The sequence below is a fragment of the Botryllus schlosseri genome, chromosome 12 (assembly GCF_051294905.1).
Source record: "Botryllus schlosseri isolate E-star chromosome 12, Bs_hap1, whole genome shotgun sequence".
Taxonomy (NCBI): domain Eukaryota; kingdom Metazoa; phylum Chordata; class Ascidiacea; order Stolidobranchia; family Styelidae; genus Botryllus; species Botryllus schlosseri.
The window spans coordinates 22885638-22907742 of record NC_137247.1 but is presented as its reverse complement, the minus strand read 5'-3'; the positions used below and the strand labels follow the sequence as shown (position 1 = coordinate 22907742).

Here is a 22105-nt window from a genome sequence, read left to right as displayed (position 1 = left end):
GAATACAAAATTTCACATCTTTGTTCGATGTACGTACCTAAGTATGCCAAGTTAGATAGGCGATGCCTACTGCTCGCCAAGCAGCAACGGTCAAACTTCGTTCAAATAGGCATAACCAAACATAAATACATAAGTTAGTATTTGAAAAAATAGGCAGAATGGTGATTATTATGCTGCTGCGAGGTAGTGGTGTGTGGAGTGTATTGATATCCTGATATACAGCGTGGCGGGTGTTCTTACAATACAGGTGGACAAATCGCAGGTGGACGTTAAATAGGATGTGAAAGCTACCAAGGTCTTAGGTTTATATATATCGTCTGCTATCGGCGCAACAAAGCATTCATTCTATTTTATGCGTGTAGGTAGATACTTCTTACGCAATGACGAGCAAAGCTAATGCTTCTGACGTAATAATGACCAGTGACGATTGGAAGTCAGACGTTTGTGCTATCACTAACCTCAACCTGGTATAATATCTCTTCCTTGTTCACGAATGTTCAGTTTATGTCATAGTTCTTATACGTACAGAAAAAAAGTTATCGTACTTCCTCTAAGAAAGCAATTAAATATAGGAAGTAGTCGATTACGATTACGATTACTTCGGATTTTTCTCGAACGTAATCGATTGCGATTACGATTACTTGAAAATGCTGTAATCGTCGTAATCGATTACGATTACTAATCGCGATTACCCCATGTCTGGTGTAAAACTCAACTTGCGTCGCGTACCGGATTCAAGGCTTCAAATCACCCGCGGGCCGGACCAGTTGACCGATTCCAAAATGTTACCTCGTGCCTTTGCTCTTCACTTGAATACTTTATTGTCAAGCATATATGGATAATATGCGGCTCATAGGGATTCTATTCTAGCAAGTTGCAATACCATTTTTCGTGAGTAATGTAATTGGAAAAAATACGATGATTGCCCTGTTGAATACAGTTAGGAACTGATAAAACACTAACGCTAACGACGATATATGTTGGTATGGCTCTATGCTCCCTTCGCTGTAGTTGTAATCTGGCGTTATCCAAACGTAATCGGTGTGAGGAATACAAATATTTAACTATAACGCGGACGTTGGAATTAGGATTAATATTATTAAATCACAAATCGGGTTTATCATAAGTCCAGGAACCTATCCGGTGAGAAGTGACACAGCAGTGCAATCGTAGATATTTGAAATATACATTGGCATTTTCGCTTCTGTAAATAACTATTTATCATGCCATTTTTATTAAAACTATAAACTCAGTGTGCGCTTTTTACCTTCTCTAATTAATTAGAGAAAGAGTGATATCACAACGCCGTAGTCGGGTGGTTTTAATGTGGTCTATGATCATGCTCGACATCTACTGTCTATGGGATTAATCAATGAATGAATTTCCTAGAAAAAAACCCAACATTTGTTAAAAATGTGCTGGATAATATAAGAATTTTTCAATCCATTCAGAATTGCTTCGCGGGCCGGATGAAATCATTAGTCCGGCCGGATGCGACCCGCTGGCCGTATGTTTGACACCCCTGCCCTATACAGTCTTTATTTTCGAAAGACATTTAAATGGATAGCTAGTGCTATCTGCTTCAGAAAATAGCCAAATATTTTAAAAAAATAGTCAAGGAGCCACACAATTTATTTTGGGAGTCAACTTCCTCTAACAAGAGCTAATCTGGCAACTCTGCGTTGTGAAAGATTCTTTGTGAACGTGAACGTGAACCTGTGACGTAACGTGACGTCATAGTGTTAATTTCTAACCTAGATTTGAGTGAATCGATATATTAATGTACACGATACCTATAGCGACGACTAAGGCAACATTCTACCACAATGCTGAAGTACATCAACTAGAGCAGGCACGTACTATATTAAATGAAATATTAAATAAAATCACCATCTTCCGTCGCTTTGCAAACAATCTCGACGTTTACTTGCATAGGAATATAAGCTTACGTCTTAACGGTCTAGGCCAGGCCGGACAATGTATTCGGCATCTGACTATTGATACATTGATATTGAGCTGAGTGAAAAACGGGTTTCTATACTTGCTACCGATATTACCACATAAACAAGTTAGCCAACACCCTAATCGCACGGATTTGCCTTTTAGAATACAATAAACATGTCATATTAAAACGGATCCCGTACGCCCGCTATAACTTTTACGTTGGACAACGATGTGTTCTTCATACAAATTTCATTGATGTATTGAATAAGCATCATTCACGGACTAGCTACATGTAATGTATTTGGTGATAGCAGCTCAGCAGTGATATTTCTGTGATAGCAGCTCAAGTTAGCAGCAAAGAGTCACTAAATATTAACAAACGGAAAGCTGAATATTTTCAGCAAACTTTTGTAACAAAACAAGTAGAATTTTCGAGATTGTCTAAGAGCATGCTTGTTTATTGTTTATTTTTTTAATACTCCCAGCGCCATGCATAGAGTTGTCCGAAATTAAAATGAAAGAATTTCGATCAAAGATGTTTTAATGACGTGGTAGATTGTACTAAAACAAAAAGAACCATACTGCAGAACCTACTAATGCTCGTTTGTGAACGTGAGCCTCTAAATTTCCAAGGTTCACTCGCAGAACGGTAACTTGAACTTAATGTTCACACCAACGTCAAATCGCGTGTTTTTTGGTGCATTGGTGAATGAGTTCAAATTTACGGTGTAGTACATTGCATTGCACATTGCGTGTCCTGCGTAAATAAAAATGCCAGAGACGCAAGATATTCAAAGCAGTTTTGCAAATAATTACCAGTATTTAGTCGACTTATTTGCCCTGACTGTTGCCAGTCGACATTTACGGACACAATTACACAATGATTATAAATTATTCATACCAACTCAAACATCACGTCGATTCCCACTTTTCACCTATTACTATCTCCTTGTTTAAATGCGTTTGCGGTATTGAGCTTGTGAAAAATTATGATGACATACACGTATTATAATATCTCGTCCAACCACAACCAATAAAATCTCATTTTACTGTCCCAAGTCTATAAGTGGTCGACGTGTCGCTCTATTCCTGGTAACCTCCCATCGTTATACGGATATCAAGGCTATTGAATTACGATAAGATTGCTGGTTTCATTTCGTGCTTGGATAAGATTTGGATGATTATAAATAATAGCAAGCAATGAACTTAAAATTTCAAACTCCGCAGAAGGTTTCGAGATGCTAATCGAATAACGTCTGTCACGCCGGATAATTTAGCATAATATATCACACAGTTAAAGTCGTTGAAGCCGACAAGATAGCTGAATGGGGGAGCGTTCCGCTCCTTGATCGATAGCTTCAATACAGACCATAAGACCCCCCTCTCTCTCTCTCTCTCTCTCTCTCTCTCTCTCTCTCTTGTGGTAATAATGGTGTTTGTTGGCTACCATGGTCATTTATACCATGCCGATATTCCTTAATTTAGATTCCATATCTGCCGACTTGTAGCACGGCCCACTTCTAGGCTTTTGTATGACACCACTTGCACGGATGAGATGGTGGGGAGGAGTCTAGATGAACCTCCATCACTTAGGTAGAATTTCTGGAGTCGACCTCGGTCGGACTCGAGCCCACAACCCATTGGGGTTGTGGCTGTGGATTATACCACTACGCTATATCGCCCCTCTTCATAAGACTTGATTATTATCAACACTGGTATCCATGGCTTCCCTGCTTGGCGTTCTGCAAAATCTGGTTAGCATGGAGAGATCGTCCAAGACTTATAAATCCTGAACCTTTCTTGTCCAGCGGTACGTATCCATCATATAGTCCTACTCATGATATGCAAACGTACACATTGTGTGTACGTAGATCATAAGTTGGTTTATATGCCGCAGAAGCAACAAAGACAATATACACAACGTCCTATGTCCTATTCCTATCTTTGCATTCGCGTGAGAAACTGTAACAGTGTAACTGATGTATCTGGATTCGTGATTCCAATGATGTCCAGTAGTTGAAGTTACTTATAAAGGATTCAACAACAAATTTATTGATTCATTCATTACAACAGATTCCCCTACTGGGAATGTTCGACTATTTTAATTACTGAAACAATAATATTTATGGATTTCCAACTAATTTAAATATTGCATCTTTTGCTCGGTCTCTGTCATCAAGGTACACATTGATTCGATCAATCGTGTTCAACTTGCTCCATTTGACGAGTCGGTGTTGATGTGTTCGTTGATGCACTCCGACTTCTTAACAATTATGTCATTTAGTGCATCACCCATGGTATTTTTTCAGGCGCGACTTGACTTCGAGTCTCAGTTTTATCGATGTCAGGATGCATCAGGTACTTTTTTATGAATCCATACCGCTCTTGTGATCCAAACGGATGCTCGCAGAACATTAGTTGCATCTGTCATTTCATTACCGTTATATTCCCGCGTTTGATGTTATCAGGATACTTGGTTAAATCGCGAGTCAACCTGACAACTGTATTGGTTGTTCTCCCTTCTGTTGTCGACCACGGGTCTCGCATGGTTGTTGCTATCGGTTTCATTAAGTAGCGTGCGGGTAATATTACGCCGCCAAAGGCTATTATGCCATGATATACGTTTGACGAAGTCCTATAATTGCGACGGTGGAACGAGTTGCAGTTGATCAATGGCAAAGTTCAAGATGTTGGATGGAGATTGTCGTATATTGTCCATTACATCGCCCGCTCTATTCAACCGGTTGTCCGGCGATCGACCGTGCAACGGACTGAAAAACGAAAAATTCCATCACAACATTCATTGTAGTAAAACATTTATTAAATTCGAAAACTTTTTGGGTGCCTGTTTTCAAAAGGTCGGCACACTAAGTGGATTCAAACAGATTCAAAAGCATAACCAATCATACAGAGTATGACGTAACCATCAGAATTATGACAGTTGAGCTTCGGACAAATGAGTTTAGCTAGTCATACTCCCTACTCATACATGTTTCGCCATGTCTGCTATTGTATATTTTTATCGCTAGTCCTTGACATTGCAATCTAGCCGGCGCCAGACTTGCAGTATGCAGTGTTGGGATCAAGGAACTACCTTCGAGTCACAAGGCAGGTCGATTCATTTTGACTCGAATCAAGTCAAGTCAATAGGTTTCGAAAAACACTCGAATTAGGTCAAGTCACACAAGTAAAGTAAAGTCAACTCACGAGTCAAGTCACTAGTAAAATTACAACTCAATTCAAGTAGAATGTTCCAAGTAGGCCTACGAGCCATAATTCAGAATCATTGCATTTTGGATCGGGGAACAAGTAGTGAGTTGAATATACACACAAAAAGGATTGTACTGTTCATACGTAGGACTCCTAAGCTACGCAAGTAATGGCATAACCCCAGTCTTTAATTATCAGTCAAATTACAGAATAAGAATCATAAGAAATTCACTACCCAACTACACCTCCATGGTATACAATATAAACCTCCTCCAATTATTGAGGAGTGATATAAGCGTATACAAGCGATATTCGTTCGATTTGACTCATACATGAGCATGGTGACATGGTGCAAAAGCATTCGCAGTTGTAAGCACCATTTTCAATTAAATATACATACATACACGATGGTTGGTCACAGTGAGCAGTTTATAGAACAGAGATACATTGCTATTATATTACTTTACCACTATAATTTACGACGACGTTAGGTATAAGCTCTGATCACTGCGTTTCGGTCAATAAAATGTGATATAACAAGGCATCGAATGATTGGTTGCGCTCACAGATCACACCAGCGTTTCGGTACCAAACCGAACCTATACCAGATGCAGCTATATTTAAACGACCTCGATCACTTGATAAGTTGAAATTGATTCCTATATTTTCCTTCGAGTCACGAGTCAAACCGCATTTCTGAAACGTCAAGTCAAGTCAATCATTATTGGAATGTGACTCGAGTCAAGGAAAGTCATTCGAAAAAGTTGACACGAGTCTGACTCGACTTAAGTCGTGATTCGACTCATGTCAAGACTATCAGTATATTATTTTTCATTGTTATGTATGGCATATAGACCGATGTCAATAAAATAATAAATTTACCACACACTTCTTCCTGTAAGGCCCATGCAAATAGTCTGTTTGCCATTAAGCAGAAGGAAAACAAAGTACTTTCATTGAATTCCTGGCGAGGGTGATTTCCATGAAAAAGGTAACTCTCGAAAAAGGCGAATGACAGCCTACTCCTAGGCACATGATGGTTATAATCCAAGACAACTATCCTAAATCATTCAGCTTCTAAGGAATTCGATCGTTTACGGTGCGAAAAAATTAGGAATCAGGATAGTCATATACAGTTTATCAGTTGGTCCTGAATCGCAATAGGATAAAACTAACAGGCGCTTGCAATGGCAATAGCGTTAATACTTGCTTCAAGTTTGGTCTTCATGACAACGAAAATAGCTCAGTGCCAGATTATAGATGGTACGTTCCGAGACTTGTATTGCCAACAATGCCAAAGTTTATGTCCCATGCAACAAAGTAGTGGTCAAACTGAATTAACACGAGTCGGCAAAGCTGGACCACCTGGGCCATCTGGACCGCCCGGTCCAGTCGGAACTGTGGACTTGACCAGTGTGGAGAGGATGGTGGACCGGAAATTAAACGAGAGTAAAAGTGATTGAATTCGTTCTCGCGAGCTCCTTCGATCTTTTTCGTTATTTTAGAGGTTGGATTCTTGTTTGCGCCGAGAAATTGCGATAATTTCTTCGAAGAGCCGGCAAAATCGGTTAACGATACCGGAGGACTGGTCGATATATTTATTCCGTCATATTTTGACACTAGACAAGTATACTGCGATGCCACAACCGACGGAGGAAGTTGGATTGTGGGTACCAGTTGGATAGCATATTGAATTTCTAGAGACTGCCTGATGAAAACATTATTGCTAGGTATCTATTGTACTGTTCAGGTGTTTCAAAGAAGAATGAACGGTCAAGTTGACTTTTACCGAGATTGGACCGATTACGTCACCGGATTTGGGACGCCTAATCGAGAATTCTGGCTAGGTAATGGTTTCTAGTGCAGCAATAAATTTCCTGCTATGAATTTATTCGAGGGACCATCCCGCTGATTCTTCTTTCCTTCAAGCACTTCAAGCAATAGGTTTGTTATCTGATGTAAGAATGTTGTTTGAAATATACATCATTATAGATTTTCGTTTGCTCATATACTGCATGTACCCGTGAAAGAGTTTGTGACTTTACAGCTGTTTGGGAAATATGCAGACGTGAGCTAGTACCTAATCTGTAACGTAACGCGAATGCAACCAATACTTCACTTGTGGTACTCTTGACCGAAATAAGATTGCTTCGCACCCATATTATAATCCACTATACATAATTAGGTACGCGATCAAACCTCAGGTCACATGCAAGTGATTGCGTGGCAATTCAATGCGTAACAAATCTGTTTTTATTGCTTTTGATTATACATGCAAATTAGTCACATGTATATTTATTATTTATTTACAGCGTTAAAAGATGATTCAGTCACTTTTCAGGTGAACAATTAGAGTAAAACTATGAACGCGTAATCATACTTCGTTGACAATCAGGTATGTCGAAAATATCGTCATCACGGTATGCTGGTGTCCGAATATGGTAGCCACGTCACCATCTACCAGTGTTGGGATCAAGTCACTACCTTCGAGTCACGAGTAATTTAGATTCATTGCATATTTTGACTCGAGTGAAGTCAAGTCAATCGATTTTCGAAGGTGATTCGAGTCAAGTCAAGTCACTCGATGTTTGGAGGTGACTCGAGTCAAGTCGAGTCAAGTCAAGTCGATTCACGAGTCAAGTCAAAATTCAAGTCAAGTGGCCTTTTCGAAGTATGAAGCATAGTTACCGTATTACATTTCGCCAGTTATCTGACTTGCAGATTGATTAGTCATTGATTCTGAACCGACGAAGGAATATCGAGGTAAATATACATGCAATAAGGGGCTGTATCGCTTACACATATACGTAGAACTGTTAAACTGCGTAAGTAATAGCATAGCCTCAGTTTATAGTTATCAGCCAAAATAAAGGATAAAGAAACGCATTAATAAGATACAATACATTACCCATTTATACATATTGATATGATAAAATTCGAGTCTACACCAACGGTTGAGGAGTATATAAACCAGGGGTTCTCAACTTCGCATGTACAACGGGCCGCATTTTACCCGCAAAAGACGCTGCGGGCCGCAAAACATTGTTACCATGCATTTGTGAGCTTCCATCAAATTTAGGCTACTGGGGCCTATTTATTAGTCGTATACGGTCGTCTAGACCATTTTTATGCATTTCAAATCAAGTAAATCGCTTCAATCGTCGCAAGTAAATCGCTTCATGGAGCGTGCATGCGCGCATGCGGCCCGCGGACCGCGGGTTGAGAACCCCTGATATAAACTATATTCGATTTCAGTTTCAAAATAAAACAAAAGGTTCGGTTAAGGTAAGAACAGAGAACAGAAAGAGATATTTTGATATTAAACTACTTTACTACTAATTTACGACAACGTAAGCAGTAAGCTTCGATCGCTTCGTTTGTGGTCAATATATTTGTGAGAGAATAATGTAGGCTCAGTAAAACGCACGATCATTGAGTGATTGGTCGCTCTCACGGGTTACGCCATCGTTTGACGAACAATCTGAACATGCAAGATACAGTGATTTTCATCGACACCGATTACTTGATGACCTGAAATTGATTCGTGAAATTTGCTCCGAGTCACGAGTCAATCCACATTTCTGATACGCCGAGTCAAGTCAAGTCAAGTCAAGCAAAGTGACTCGAGTCAAGTCAAGTCCTACGAAAAAGGTGACTCGAGTCTGACTCGAGTCAAGTCATGACTCGACCAGTCACCCGGCCTGATACGGAATTCAGCATTCGGTGTACCGGTCAAGTCATTCTAGCCCATGATAGTTGAAAAAATGTTTGCAAAAAGAGTCATATGCAATCCACGATCGCAATAAGCAGAATGTATTAATCCCGTCTGTTGTTGTTATTTGGGTACTCATGGTGCATCGACGTGTAGCACGGAGTATTTTTAACACATTCCTTAAGTTTTGATATCTGTTTTTATGGACGTCGCGGTATATATCGTCGTGATATGCCGAAATATTATGACAGATATTTCATCTTTAGGCTCCAAATGTCGCGCACGTTCTGGAGTCAAATATGAAGCATAAAAGAACATTCCGATGACAGGGTCTTGCATTACAGGATTAGAAACGATTCATCAGTTGACGAAAACCGGAAACACAGAACTCAGAATTGATATGATTGACAGAAAAGGCATACAATACTACGCAAAATACAGGTATACTTCAATATTGCAGCAAACAATACGTTCATACTGGCGATTTATTCCACTCGAAGCTTTTCGACTGGCCCTCTTCAGGAGTGACCGCCAGTAAACGAGGTTAACCAAGTTCAAAATATGGCGGTCACTCCAGAAGACGGACAGTCGAAAAGCTTCGAGTGGAATAAATCGGCAATATGAACGTATTGTTTGCTGCAATATTGAAGTTCTGTACTCCGAAAAGCCTATACAGGTATACTAGTATACTTGAATAGCATGTATCCCCATACATATAACTGGGCAATCCTTGAAGGTAATGATTTGAAGGACCCCCAAGATTTTATTGAACTTCAGTGACATGTCTTCGGCGCAATTGAGTGTAGCAAAGCGGCGCAGTAGCGAGAAGGGTTGTAATGACTCGAGTCATTAAAAAAACGCTAGGGGGTGCTATAGAGTGTCCAGAATTTGAGCCACAAAAATACGGTAACCCAAATATAATCCTCGAAGCAATGATTGTTTTATTGTATACTTGCGCCCAATGTTCTACCCAGGCATGCATCTTTTGACTTTTGGCAACGAATGAGAGCAATTTCTTAACTTGAGTATTAATCTGAACAATTATCAAATAGACTTTGCCAACCGATTGATCAGTTCTATCTACTGTCAGCTCCTTCTACGTTGGACCATCGTCGGACAAATACAGACTGCATGTCAGCGGTTATTCAGGAAACGCCACGGATTCTTTTGCGCAACCGCCGCATCCGGCAACCAGACATGATAACCAACGATTTTCCACGAGAGATGCAGACCATGACCGAGCATCCAGTAGGAATTGTGCGATAATTAGGAAAGGAGGATGGTGGTACAACGATTGCCAGTGGTCGAATCTAAATGGCAAATATGACATAATCAACGACTGGCCAGGTGTCGTATGGTATCATGGAACACTGGGTCGACGATTGTACATGAAGTATACGGAAATGAAGTTTAGGAGAAAGCCATGATAATATTTGGTCAATAAACGAAGTACCATCAAAAGCACCTCAACATGAAGTGGCGACGAATGTCAAACAATTTATGTAGACTGTGCTGAAAAGAATAGTTGGCAAACTTGACAGAAAATAAGTATATACCAATACTGAGCCTATTCTATATTTGTATCTTGTATCATCAAACTGATAACGACATCTATGTGACGATCTATGTGACGATCTGACAGATTGAGTGATTACTACGAAACCAAAAAATACTACTGGATGTAAACAAAATATTGAATTAATTCGACTCTGTCCAAGGATACTATGCATAGTGATTCCGACGCCTGATTACATTATGTCGCCAGAAAGGTTTCGCTGGAACTAGGAACGCCCACAACCGACTAGCCAGGGTTGTTACTTACAGTTATATATAAAAGAACTATGAGGTTTTCGAGGTCTCGAAATGATGTGCCATATATTGTACAGATCCGACCTCAGACAGGATCGGACATTTACCTGAATATGTTGCATGTAAAGCATGTCAAGTATGGGCTGCGACGTCATGGAGAAACCTGCATGCATATTGTATACGAAGGGACTTTATCTAACCACAATTGCGAATGAACTAATGCATATATATCACAATATTCTCGAAGTAGTTCCGTAGGAAATATTCAACACCGCCACCCGCACCCGGCACTCAGCCCGCTGGATGATTTCTTTCGGCCTGCAATAATGTCACGAAAATTTCTACCAAAAGCTGAGATTTTAGCAAGAAATAATTCGACGTAAATAATCCCGTGAGACAGCAAATGTACATGGGGCGGTGTTGACTTCTAATTCACCATTAGGAACTAGTCGTTGACATTGAAACTACATTCTATTAAGGCCAAAGAGTTCAAACTCAATTTAAAGTTTTCCGGAAAGGTCGACCAAAATATTTATTCACAGAGGCGACAAAGCCATGCGAAACCGTTGTATGTACAATTGTGCGTATGGTATACATTGGGTAGTATACATGGATTGTACATGGCGATTATAATTCTTTACATTCATGAGGAATAAAGTTCAAACACCGCCTTATTTTGATCCAATAGTTCCCATTTTCGGCCCCAAGAGAAACCCGAATGGCGATATAGCCTGAAGATAATGAAAAGTATTCCAACTTTGCGTTTACAGTCAAATCTCGTGTAGACATATCGCTCAAAACGAAGACGCAGAGCCTATATGCGCAACCACGGCTAAAACAAAGGCCGCATAGAAGTATGTTAACTTATATCGTCGTTAGAGCCACCGTTTTTTTGTAGCTTATAACTGTGTACAATCGCCTATTCATTTTTTTTTCGATTTCATTGTTTGCGAAAAAGATCGTTGCTAAAAAATAACCCCATGATCCGTTATATAATGTATAAGACTATTGTGTAGGCCAGTGGTTCTCAGCCTTTTTGACCTCGCGGCACCATCTGAAATGAAAAATAGTTCGCGGCACACCATCATAGTGGTTCTAAACGTTTTTGGCTTACGGCACCAGAAAACTACCAGGATACTTATTAGCTCCCAATGGCAACGCCGACTAATGTGACCACCTCTGCGGTCAATCCAAAATGTTTCTGTAGTTCCGTTTTTTAAAAATAAACTTCTCCATTCCAAAAGTAAACTTTTGCACGTAAAGCTTCCCCTATATAGCTTACTAGGCCGTGATGGAAAGTCGTCGTGTTCCTCGGGCCAGAATATTGTTTCTTCGTGATTACCACAAACAGGGCGTATTCATACGAAGGTAAAAGAGGAGATTTTGATATAAGACTTCATAGAAACTTTGGGCTGCCCTTAGATACGATTTCATAAGATTTGTTTGGCAATAAATCTGCCCACTGCCGCATTGGGTCGAAGAGATCAAACGTCGTCGCCGCTAAAGAATACTGAGGCGTAGAGGTGTAGGGAATACAATGCATTTTCACGCAGATCGTGTACCACGCGGGAGGATATCCATACCTCAATAGATTTAATGGCAGCCAGCACACGCTGTTCAATTATACTCCCAACAAACCTATAATGTAACTTATACGGCAAAGAGGTTTGTTAACTGATATAATTTGAACTACCTTACTTCTCAATTCTCATATTCGTCGACAGTAACACAGCGTTGTGCTACAAGCCTGCATTTTAACGGAAGTGCCGGCACGACACCTAGCAATCATAATGTGGAATGCCATGTTTGATATTCGAATTTGTAAACGCGAACGTCAATCCCAAATAAGTTAGTTTATTGCTGATGATTGGGGAGATAGTGAGGATTGGAAAACTGCATTTACATTAAATATCGTTTGCTATAGACTAGAATTATTTTGCGCATAATTTTAAAATTCTGAAGGATTCGCTCGCGGCACACTTGCGAGAACTAAATGGCACACTAGTGTGCCGCGGCACACCGGTTGAGAACCACTGGTGTAGGCTATATATAGCCTTTATAATAAAGCATTCGAGTGCAAAAAATAAAGGTATGGTTTGGAAGTTAACATATTAGAATCATTTGACTGGTGCGGCCCACGAGCGATCAAAACATTTGAATCCGGCCCGCGATCCAAGTTGAGTTTGAAACCCCTGTCATACTATAGATAACTAACCTACGGATAGATACGCAACCTCCGTCGTCATGCTTGCTTGCCCGGAGGCAATCACTGCTCAGCAATCTGAACGCAACATAATTGCTCATCCCATAGCTGACGACCAGCGTGCCTAAATTCAATAAAGTTGATCTTATTTGAAAGCTACTGCCGGACTGATTCCGAAAATATACATTAAAATCTAATCAGGGCGATGGAACTCCCATGAAATACACCTCAAACTTTAATAATCGGCAATGTTCTGAACAATTGCAACCACGCAAGGGCCATTGACACACTCAAGCAAATAAACTTGTAGCTTAGTCAACAAGAAGTGCGATACCAGGAAGATCGACGGCGACGGAACATATACTGAAGATCACCTTGGCGTGTTGCGCAAAACCGTCGATATCTATGTCCAGTCCAAAAAAACTGGCGCCGGATGATCATGACGTTGAATCCCGAGTCTCGCGTTACAAATCCGACCAGCAGAGGAGAAAGTATGGCGGCCCGTGTAGAATTACTAATAGGAAATCGCACGTGTTTCAACAAATAAATATTTTTTTCAGTTTGTTGTGGTACGTGTGAGTGATTACATAGAATTTTGAGTGACGACAATTTTGCCCTGAGGTCACAAAACAAGAGTATGATTTGACAACGTAATTTAATAAAAATTTGCCCGTCCGTCGCAAACTCGCGAGGATGTAATGAGTAGTCTTATCGTATGATACAAATATATCGCTAAAGAATTTTGTCACGAATCTCGGATAAGGACTGTACAACAAATGAACGCAACTAAATCTGCCTTAATCATGCCACGGGTGGGCGAGCATTTTCAAACAGTCTTTCAATAATCCACGATCATTCGGACCCGATTATCTTTGTATATAGTCGGAGTCATTCATTGCCAAACATAGGATGTGGCTTATGAAAATCGTATGCGAAATCATAATATCTGATGTTTTGGATTATTATATTCAGATGTCTTCTATATAGTGAATAAATATCTCGATCACCCCCGAGTTATCTACAATATACAAGGAAAACCAAGTAACCGGAGAGATTGACTGACTAGTATATCAGCGCTAACAGACTAATTTGAGAGAAAACATAGCATTGGTTACTTGTTCCTGATAGGTATTACAAATTAGAATGTAATTTTTTTCGGTGTTTCTTGCTCGAATTTGCACTACGAGCATGTCATGTGCGCTGAAAGAGCTCTCCAGTGGTCAATTTGTCATGTGAACTTTGGTTTACGGAACAGGGAACACAGATGTGATGAATTCACGGCCAGATTTCTCAACCAACACCAGAGTTGAAAACAGGCCACAAGGTCCCGAATCACAGAAGGGCTCTGGAGTCGGAGTCGTGTAGCCAGATTCGGAGTTTCGTTAAATTTTCTCTGGATGGAATCGCAGTCGGAGTTTGTATGACTCTTTGGACTCCGAGTTGTGAAACCACTTACTGGTTGGAGTGAATGTCGGAGTTAGTGAAAATGCTGTGATTCCGACTGCTTTGAAATTGAACCAACTGTTCTCAAATGTTACTAAACAGCGCCATCGCAGCTACGGAAGTAATATATTTTTCACGTATAGGGGATTTTTCACACATTTAATTTTTGCTAAATATCGAAAAAAGGATGATTCGCTGGATATAATTATTAACTAAACTCTATGGCAGAGGTGTCAAACTCAACTTGCGTCGCGGGCCGGATTCAAACTTTCCGATCGCTCGTAGTCAAATTATTTCAAATTGTTATCTCAAAATCCGTGCCCCAGTTTTCATATGAATACATTATTATCAGGCCTTTGGGTGTGATAGTAGATTACATTATATTTCAGGTCATCGGGTTCATATTCTAGTTGAACTTTATTCACAAACAATTAAGTTAGCAAAACTAATATGCTTGGTCGATTGAATACAGTTATAAACCGCTAAAATAATGGCGTTAACAACGATTTAGGCTGGCATATTACTATGCTGCGTTTGTTGTAGCCTAATCGTAACCTGGCGGCAACCATTGGTTAGGACAGGTAATAGGTATGCGGTACAAAAACGCGCACGTTGGAATTTGGTTCATCAGTATCAATTTGCGATTCGGGTTTGTGTAGAGGCCTGGGACCTTTTGAGTCAGAACAGTGGTGCGACGACATATATCTCAATTATAATTGTGTGACCATTTTATTCTCCATGTATAGCTTGCATATAACGGTTTCGCGAATACGTTTTCGCTTATCAGAAGAACCACTTTTCGGAACTGGATGTCAATGTCAGCAATTTGTTTCCAAATAGTGATTAGAGTGAAATCATATTACCGCTGTCGGACGGCTATAATGCGGCCTAAAACCAGAACTAAACCGGAACTAAAACCAGAACTCGGCGGATTATTTACTGGAAGTATCTCATATACTAAAAACTTGAACTTTTGTCAAAAATGTACCGTATCATACAAGTATTATTCAATCAACTTAGAATTGCCTCGCAGACGGATGAAATCGTCTGCTTAACCGGATGCGGTCCGCGGGCCATATTTTGAGATCCAAAAAGAACGCCACATTTTACAGGTCATCAGGTCACAAAAGGAAGCTGTGGCAGACTATAAATCGACAATTTTACGAAAAAAAATTGGATGATATTATTGTGTTGATTAAAAAGGTAATTTTTCCGACTCAACTCCCGAAAAACCCGTTTACAACCTATTTTAGGCCAGTTGACTAAATGAAGGTAATTTCTCGAACTCGACTCTAGAAATACCCGTCTCTGGTCAATTTTGCCCTCATCTCGTGGAATTCGTGGTCCGTTTTAGTATTTGAAGCTCACAAAGAGGACGCATTGCCAAAAAGAGGACATATGGGTGGAGGGAGTACATTTCTTGAAAAAGTAGGACGATTCCTCCTAAAGGAAGACATTGGTAACCCCACTAAGATGTAATGAAGGGGTAATTTCCTGGGCTGATTTACAGGAATTATGGATTCGGAGTTGTGTGAAGAAAATATTAGGATTCGGTGTGTTATGAGTTGTCAGAGTCGGTATATGTTATGATTGTGGGAGATTGCTGACTCTACAAACAAGAATGAACATCAATTTACCCGCCAGCTAAACCTACGTGGACTGGAGCAACACCATTCAGGACACTACCTTGATGTGCCCATCACTCGCGAAGGACCAAAGATCTTGCGCGACTCAACAATTGTATTCGATGCATGCGTAGCTGATGCAAATATAAACAGCTCGTGTGATCATTTCGCAGTGAAAGCTCTGCCAAACAGCAACAAATATCGTGCCGGAGACTGGACTGAAACAGCAACGTGTTAGGTGTTCAAAATGACATTGCTTCCGCCCTCGATAACGGGAACATGGTCGCCTTGATCACGCTGGATCTGTCCGGTGCTTTCGATGCAATCGACCACGTTCTATTGGTGGAACGGCTCCATCATGTCCTCGGAATTTCCGGAGTGGCATGGGAACGGATAAAATCTTATTTGACAGATAAAATGATGTGTGTATCTGTGAAGGGCGTCCGTTCGTCAGAAATTCAAATCGGATCATGAGTAGCTCAAGGTTCTGTTCTCGACCCACTGCTCTACCTCATGTACACGAAGCTAGTCGGAGATATTTGCCGTCGCCACGGTGCCCACCATTGTTACACTGATGATGCACAAGTCTATACGATGTTATGAGAAATAGCAATTATCGGGAGAGCGCGTCATCCAAGTTACAAATATGTCTTAACGATATTGAGCTCTGGATGGCACAAAATCGTCTCAAATTAAACAAAGAGAAGACGGAACTCATCATTTCCCATCAACCAGACGCCCCATCGACCACAATCAATTCACCATCATATTCGTAACAGGCACTATCCAAAGTACTCATCCAACTTGGGGACTTCACTTGGCGACATGCTCTCAATGGAAAAACATATCGGCTATACATAAAAGATCTGTTTCGTGTATATGCACAAGGTCAGTCGAATCACTGTACAGACGTTAATATTAAAAACGTGGTTGGCCTACTGCGAGTCCTACTTTGTCTCGATATTGCATTCTTGCGGCCTGCGACCAACGGAGAATGTGGATGGAAAACTGTTTTTTTTTAGTCAACCAACCAAAATGTGGTCTTTTACTGCAACTTTTGTGAAAAATAAATATATATCTTTCCACGGATTTGACTGCAACAAAACTTGCCCTAATGATCAGTGTTACCCAATCGCGGTCAAACGTATGATGATTATGTACTGTTATGGGCCAGGAATCGATAGCAATAGGCGAAAGCGAGAACGTTTCGGTCCTATTCACTGTTCTCCACCATTTTTGCGCCAGGATTACTTTGGTTCAAACGTACCTTAAAATGGGTCGTCGAACACGAATCTGGCGTTATTTTCGTTTTATCACGTCTCGTTTGGAAGATAGTATCGATGTGGATTTTATTAGTTTTGGAGGGTTATAAGGTAGATTTTTTTCTACTTGCAGCACTTACTGGAGTTGATATGATTTCAGACTACTTCTACTTCGTACTGAACAGTATTTAAGATAAACTATCTAATTTTGCAATTTGGATTCTGAAAAGTAGAAAGTAGTTTAAGGAAAAAAATGCACCACTCTCATGAGGTATATACATGATCAATAGAACTGCGTGACACAGCCCCTAAAGCCCGGTAACTGAATATATTTTCGAATATTCTACCAATGGGAAACGTCATTATAGACATTTTGTGTTAGCCGAGAATATAGATCTTGCGATTTCGTATGTAACCACCTCCGACTAACTGTTGAAAGAATGCGACCACCCTCTCCCCGACCAAATATCCTTAGATATTTGCGGAATTTAAGAAATTTTCATACCTTTCATTCCGTCTTTAAATCGAAGTAGTTTTCACATCTAACATAAATTACTACTTCTACTTGTAATTGATCAGAAATGTAAGTCGTTACTTGCGCTACTAAAGTTGCGACGCCGATCACTTCGACCATGCAACTCTAGGCCATAGTGAAATATCACGGCAAATCAAAACCCGCCAAAATGTGAAGCTTTTTGTATTTAGAACTGGCGTTTAATCATGCAAAACACTAACAAAAAGCCTTGAAACCATTTGAAAACATCATTAGAAATTACCCAATGCTCATCTCTAGCTCTGTTCTAGCGTGGAAAACATGGTATTTGATTGAGACCACAAAACGTCCTATGTCGAGACGGATCAACTGTCCTAGAACCGATGCATACTTATTTCTATTTATGTGAATTCAAAACCAAACGTATGACGCAATACTGTCGAACAGTAATGCTAGAGTCATTGACAGTTGATACAATTACCAATAGCAATTGTAATATTACACAGGATCAAGAAAACAGTATTAGATAGCAGGATGCACACAGGGCCGTAGCAGCACTTCGTCAGCCCCCCCAAAAAAAACGTTGGTCCTGGGCCCCCATAGGGTGATAAACCTATTTTCTGGGGGCTTCGCCCCCCAGACCCACCTCAAGCTGTACGTTGTTTACCGCTGCTTATCATCTATATTGGGTGTCCGTTTAGTGAGTGAGTTTGTATCGCCTAAACGCGCGAAGCGCGAAAAATTTCTATAATTCATGACTGAATCGGGCAATATGATCAGGGATTGCATATATATTGCTATCAATTTTTATCCTTTCTCTGCTCACGTAATGAGATTTACCGGTAGAGCAGAGTCAGGTGTGTTTGAAAGGGTAGGACCCCTCAATAATAAATAAACATCTCCGGATGTATTGTATACCCGTTGGCAGGAACGAAACAGCACTTCGTCAGGCCCAAAAAAACTGGAGTCTTTGGCTCCAATAGGGTGATAAACCGACCCTCCAGGCCGCCACCACGTTGCTCACTTTGCCACGAAAGTATAGATGTACTGCGTAGTAGCCTAAGCCAGCGCCAAGCGCGAAAATTTTCGATGATTCAAGATAAAATCGGTCAATAAGATCGGGAATTGCATATATATTGCTATCAATTTCTTGTCCTCTACACTCAGTTGCTCACGTAATCAGATTTACCGGTAGAGCTGAGTCAGGTGTTGTCTTGGAAAATGTAAAGCCCGTAAATAATAATTAAACATCTTGGGGCAGGTGGACCCGTTGGTATGACTTCGTTACATGATGTTATTTCGTGACCTCCTGTCTGCTATATCAAAAATATACAATCGCCGAAACGTACTAAACCAAGGGTCACCAACCTTTTTGCAACCGAGGGCTACTTTTGCGTAATGATTGAAGCGGCGGGCTACTATTTACTCCCGCCGTTTACCCATATCACACTGAATTTCCGCTTTGATATTCATAGCACTGGGCAGGACTGGACATCATGATATCTGTTTCTATAGCAGTCAGTGGGAAGCCTGGCATTATATGATATCAACTAGTGCGCTATACTCTGGTATTTAACTTGACACTGCAATTCTGCGTGAGTGTTCCAGATGTGCATTAATTACGCGTGTTTTGTGTTTGTTTTTGATGAAGTTCATGTATGAAAAGGCTGATTCACAGCGATAAGTTAAACCATAGACGCTTGCAACCTTCATAGCTGCTGCGCATACACCACTGTACTTTTTCGTATCAACAGTGCACCAAACGCTTGCTGCAGACTGAGGTGGGGGTCATTTTGCAGTGTTACAATTTCAATCTCCAACTGTTCAGCATCCAGAAATGACAAGATTTCATTATACCGGACAGAAGCAACGATTACAGAAAGTTAGAAACATGGTATATTAAACTGCGTTGAGTGAAACAGAAACAAGCTGTGCCAAAAGATGCAATATGTAATGGGTATACAGATATTGAAAATCTGCTAGTACTTCACGGCTATCTGACTCCGAATAGTAATATTGGTTATTACTTTGGCATTGTCCTGGTCGTTGAGCTATCGTAACGGAGCCCCCACCATTTCAAGAAGATCGTGCACGGCATTACGTCATGTCGCCTGTATTGGCAATGCGACGTATCTTGAAAATTTCTGGTGATTCTATCACATACATCTATATATTACTAACTGTAATTGAAGATATTTTCAAGTGTTTGTATATGTAAGTTACATGTTAGTGTGTCTTAAACAAGAATAGCTGAATCAATCAATCTATATATTTAAAAGCTCACTGGTAATAATCTGACGACTATTGGTGAATGATGCTATTCCACCTAATTTTAGAATGGGCTCGCCGGCTACTCATCTAATCCTCGCGGGCTACCTGGTGCCCGCGGGCACCGGGTTGGTGACCCCTGTACTAAACTAAAAGATCCCACGATTTCAAATTGGTATTTCTTCACTGGTATATAATTTTTCCCTGCAGGGTGGTATTTGTCTTGTGAGGTTCAGATTGTCCAGACAGTAACATTTAGGTGCCAGTCATTTAGGCGCCTATGGACTACTCACATGTATTTTGTATATATAACGAAGTTTTCGGTCAGCATAAGGGCAGTCCTTTTCGGCCAAAATTTTCTCGCTGCCAATCGTTCTGGCACACTTCTTGCAGTCGCATGTAACATGCCCTAAAACTTCACACGTCTTGGTGTGTTGTGGCGAGGTAATGGCCGATGCTGATATGCCCATTTCTATAAATCTTGCGTATTTTTTCTTGTGGGAAGAGTACCCAATATTCAAGATACTTGGCAACTTGAAATCGCGCGTAGCGCGAAAAATTTTTGATAAAGTTGCCTAAATTTTCAAAAAATACTCTATAATTTATGCTAATTCACGAAATAATTTTGGGCCCCTTCGAGCTCGCCCCCCCCCCTAATTGGGGGGTTTGGGGTGCGGCAGTTACGGCCCTGGACGCACAATAACTTCACAACGGCAACTAGTTTCAGTAAACTCTTATTATGAACGTACTTTTGCAAGCGGAATTCAAATGTTTACGCAATCACATTACCCGATTAACTCTGGCATGGTGCCATGGTACTGACCCATCAGCACTGTTGAAGTACTGTACAAGTGATATACGTACACCTCGTGCATTTTGGCTACTTGGTCTACCCAATCTACCCATTGCCTGAAGAGCAGCATCCTCGGATAGTGGATCAATCTTAATGTCTTGCACATATAAAGGGGGGTTCATCTCGCAAAAAAATTATGTAACCCAGTGCATTCTTTAACTACGAGGTCCACTTTCTCTGAGTGAAAAGCTATCGTCCGTTGAAAGACGTGAAATAAAGAAGTTAGGATTCCAAATGAGTTTCGAACAACTCTTCGGGCATGGGACAATCGATAATTGTATACTCGTTTTAAGTCGTCGAGAGCAGTGCTCTTCAACCTTTTTCGTCCTGGTACACCTTTTTAACATTTACTCAAAACTCGTACACCCCTGACCACATATAATACCGGTTCCGTCGTAAGCCTAAACCAGGGGTGGGTGTTCTACTGTCCCACCTTTTTGTTATACTGGGCCGCATTTAGATACACTCACGTCGATGCGGAGAGTCTTCATGGCCCCTCTGGACGACAAATGCGCATGTTAAATAGACTGCCTTAGAACTTTACATTGCGGAAAGCCCTCGTGGCGTCCTGCGATGACTGATTTCTTGAGATGTAGGCTACCTTGCGTACAAGATTTTCTAATTGTAGAAGCATAACATCCCCTAAGGCTTACCAGATATGCCCCAAAATCGCTACTACTAGGGTTTGGTTTTAATCCCGTCCTGCGCGAAAATAAGTCAGGGGCGGGCAACTTCTCCGGTCGGCGGGCCAGCCATATGAAAATTAAGTACATGGCGGGCCGTATTGCCGAATCGATACATTATTCGCACATTTATCCACATAAACAACGAAAAAATCGTATTTACTGTATTTTAACGACAGTAATGTCAATTCAAAGCCATTTCTCGTCGATTATGACGACGAAAATGTGGATTTGAGAACAGCATTGTCGTACAGACGCCGACATGTCTGCTTCTCTCTGGTCAATGAACCCACGGTGCAATCCTTAATTAAGATTTCAAGTCGTTCGATAAGCCCGGTAATCCAAATTTACCAAGATATCAATTCATTAGGGTTGAGTATATCGTAAATACCGATAATGCAAGTCTTCTCGCTTCGAGGAACTTACAGTTTACACGTATGCTTAGGGTTATCATATTTTGTAAATCTCAAAAGAGGACACTTTTTCAAAATTTCAGACTTGCAATACCGCAGCCAAATCTTTAAAAAATGGTGATTTTCCCCACTTCGTGGTCGGTTGACACAAAATAAAATCAGATTGCCGGGTCAGCTCCTGCAATAG

General features: G+C 40.6%; 1 protein-coding gene across 1 annotated transcript; it reads left to right on the top strand.

Moving 5' to 3' along the window:
- The first annotated feature begins 6207 nt into the window (after positions 1 to 6207).
- Positions 6208 to 10588, top strand: LOC145452648 (fibrinogen-like protein A). Its single transcript, XM_080330826.1, has 5 exons — positions 6208 to 6603; positions 6660 to 6820; positions 6905 to 7001; positions 9211 to 9307; positions 9957 to 10588. The coding sequence occupies exons 1-5, from the start codon at positions 6342 to 6344 to the stop codon at positions 10291 to 10293; spliced, it is 954 nt and encodes a 317-aa protein (XP_080186952.1). The 5' UTR covers positions 6208 to 6341; the 3' UTR covers positions 10294 to 10588.
- The last annotated feature ends 11517 nt before the right edge of the window (positions 10589 to 22105 follow it).

Coding starts and splice junctions, on each gene's coding strand:
- LOC145452648 (XM_080330826.1), top strand. CDS start 6,342: ATGGCAATAGCGTTAATACTTGCTTCAAGTTTGGTCTTCATGACAACG. Junction 7,002..9,210: donor TAATCGAGAATTCTGGCTAG/GTAATGGTTTCT, acceptor CTTGCATTACAG/GATTAGAAACGATTCATCAG. Junction 9,308..9,956: donor CAATACTACGCAAAATACAG/GTATACTTCAAT, acceptor ATCTACTGTCAG/CTCCTTCTACGTTGGACCAT.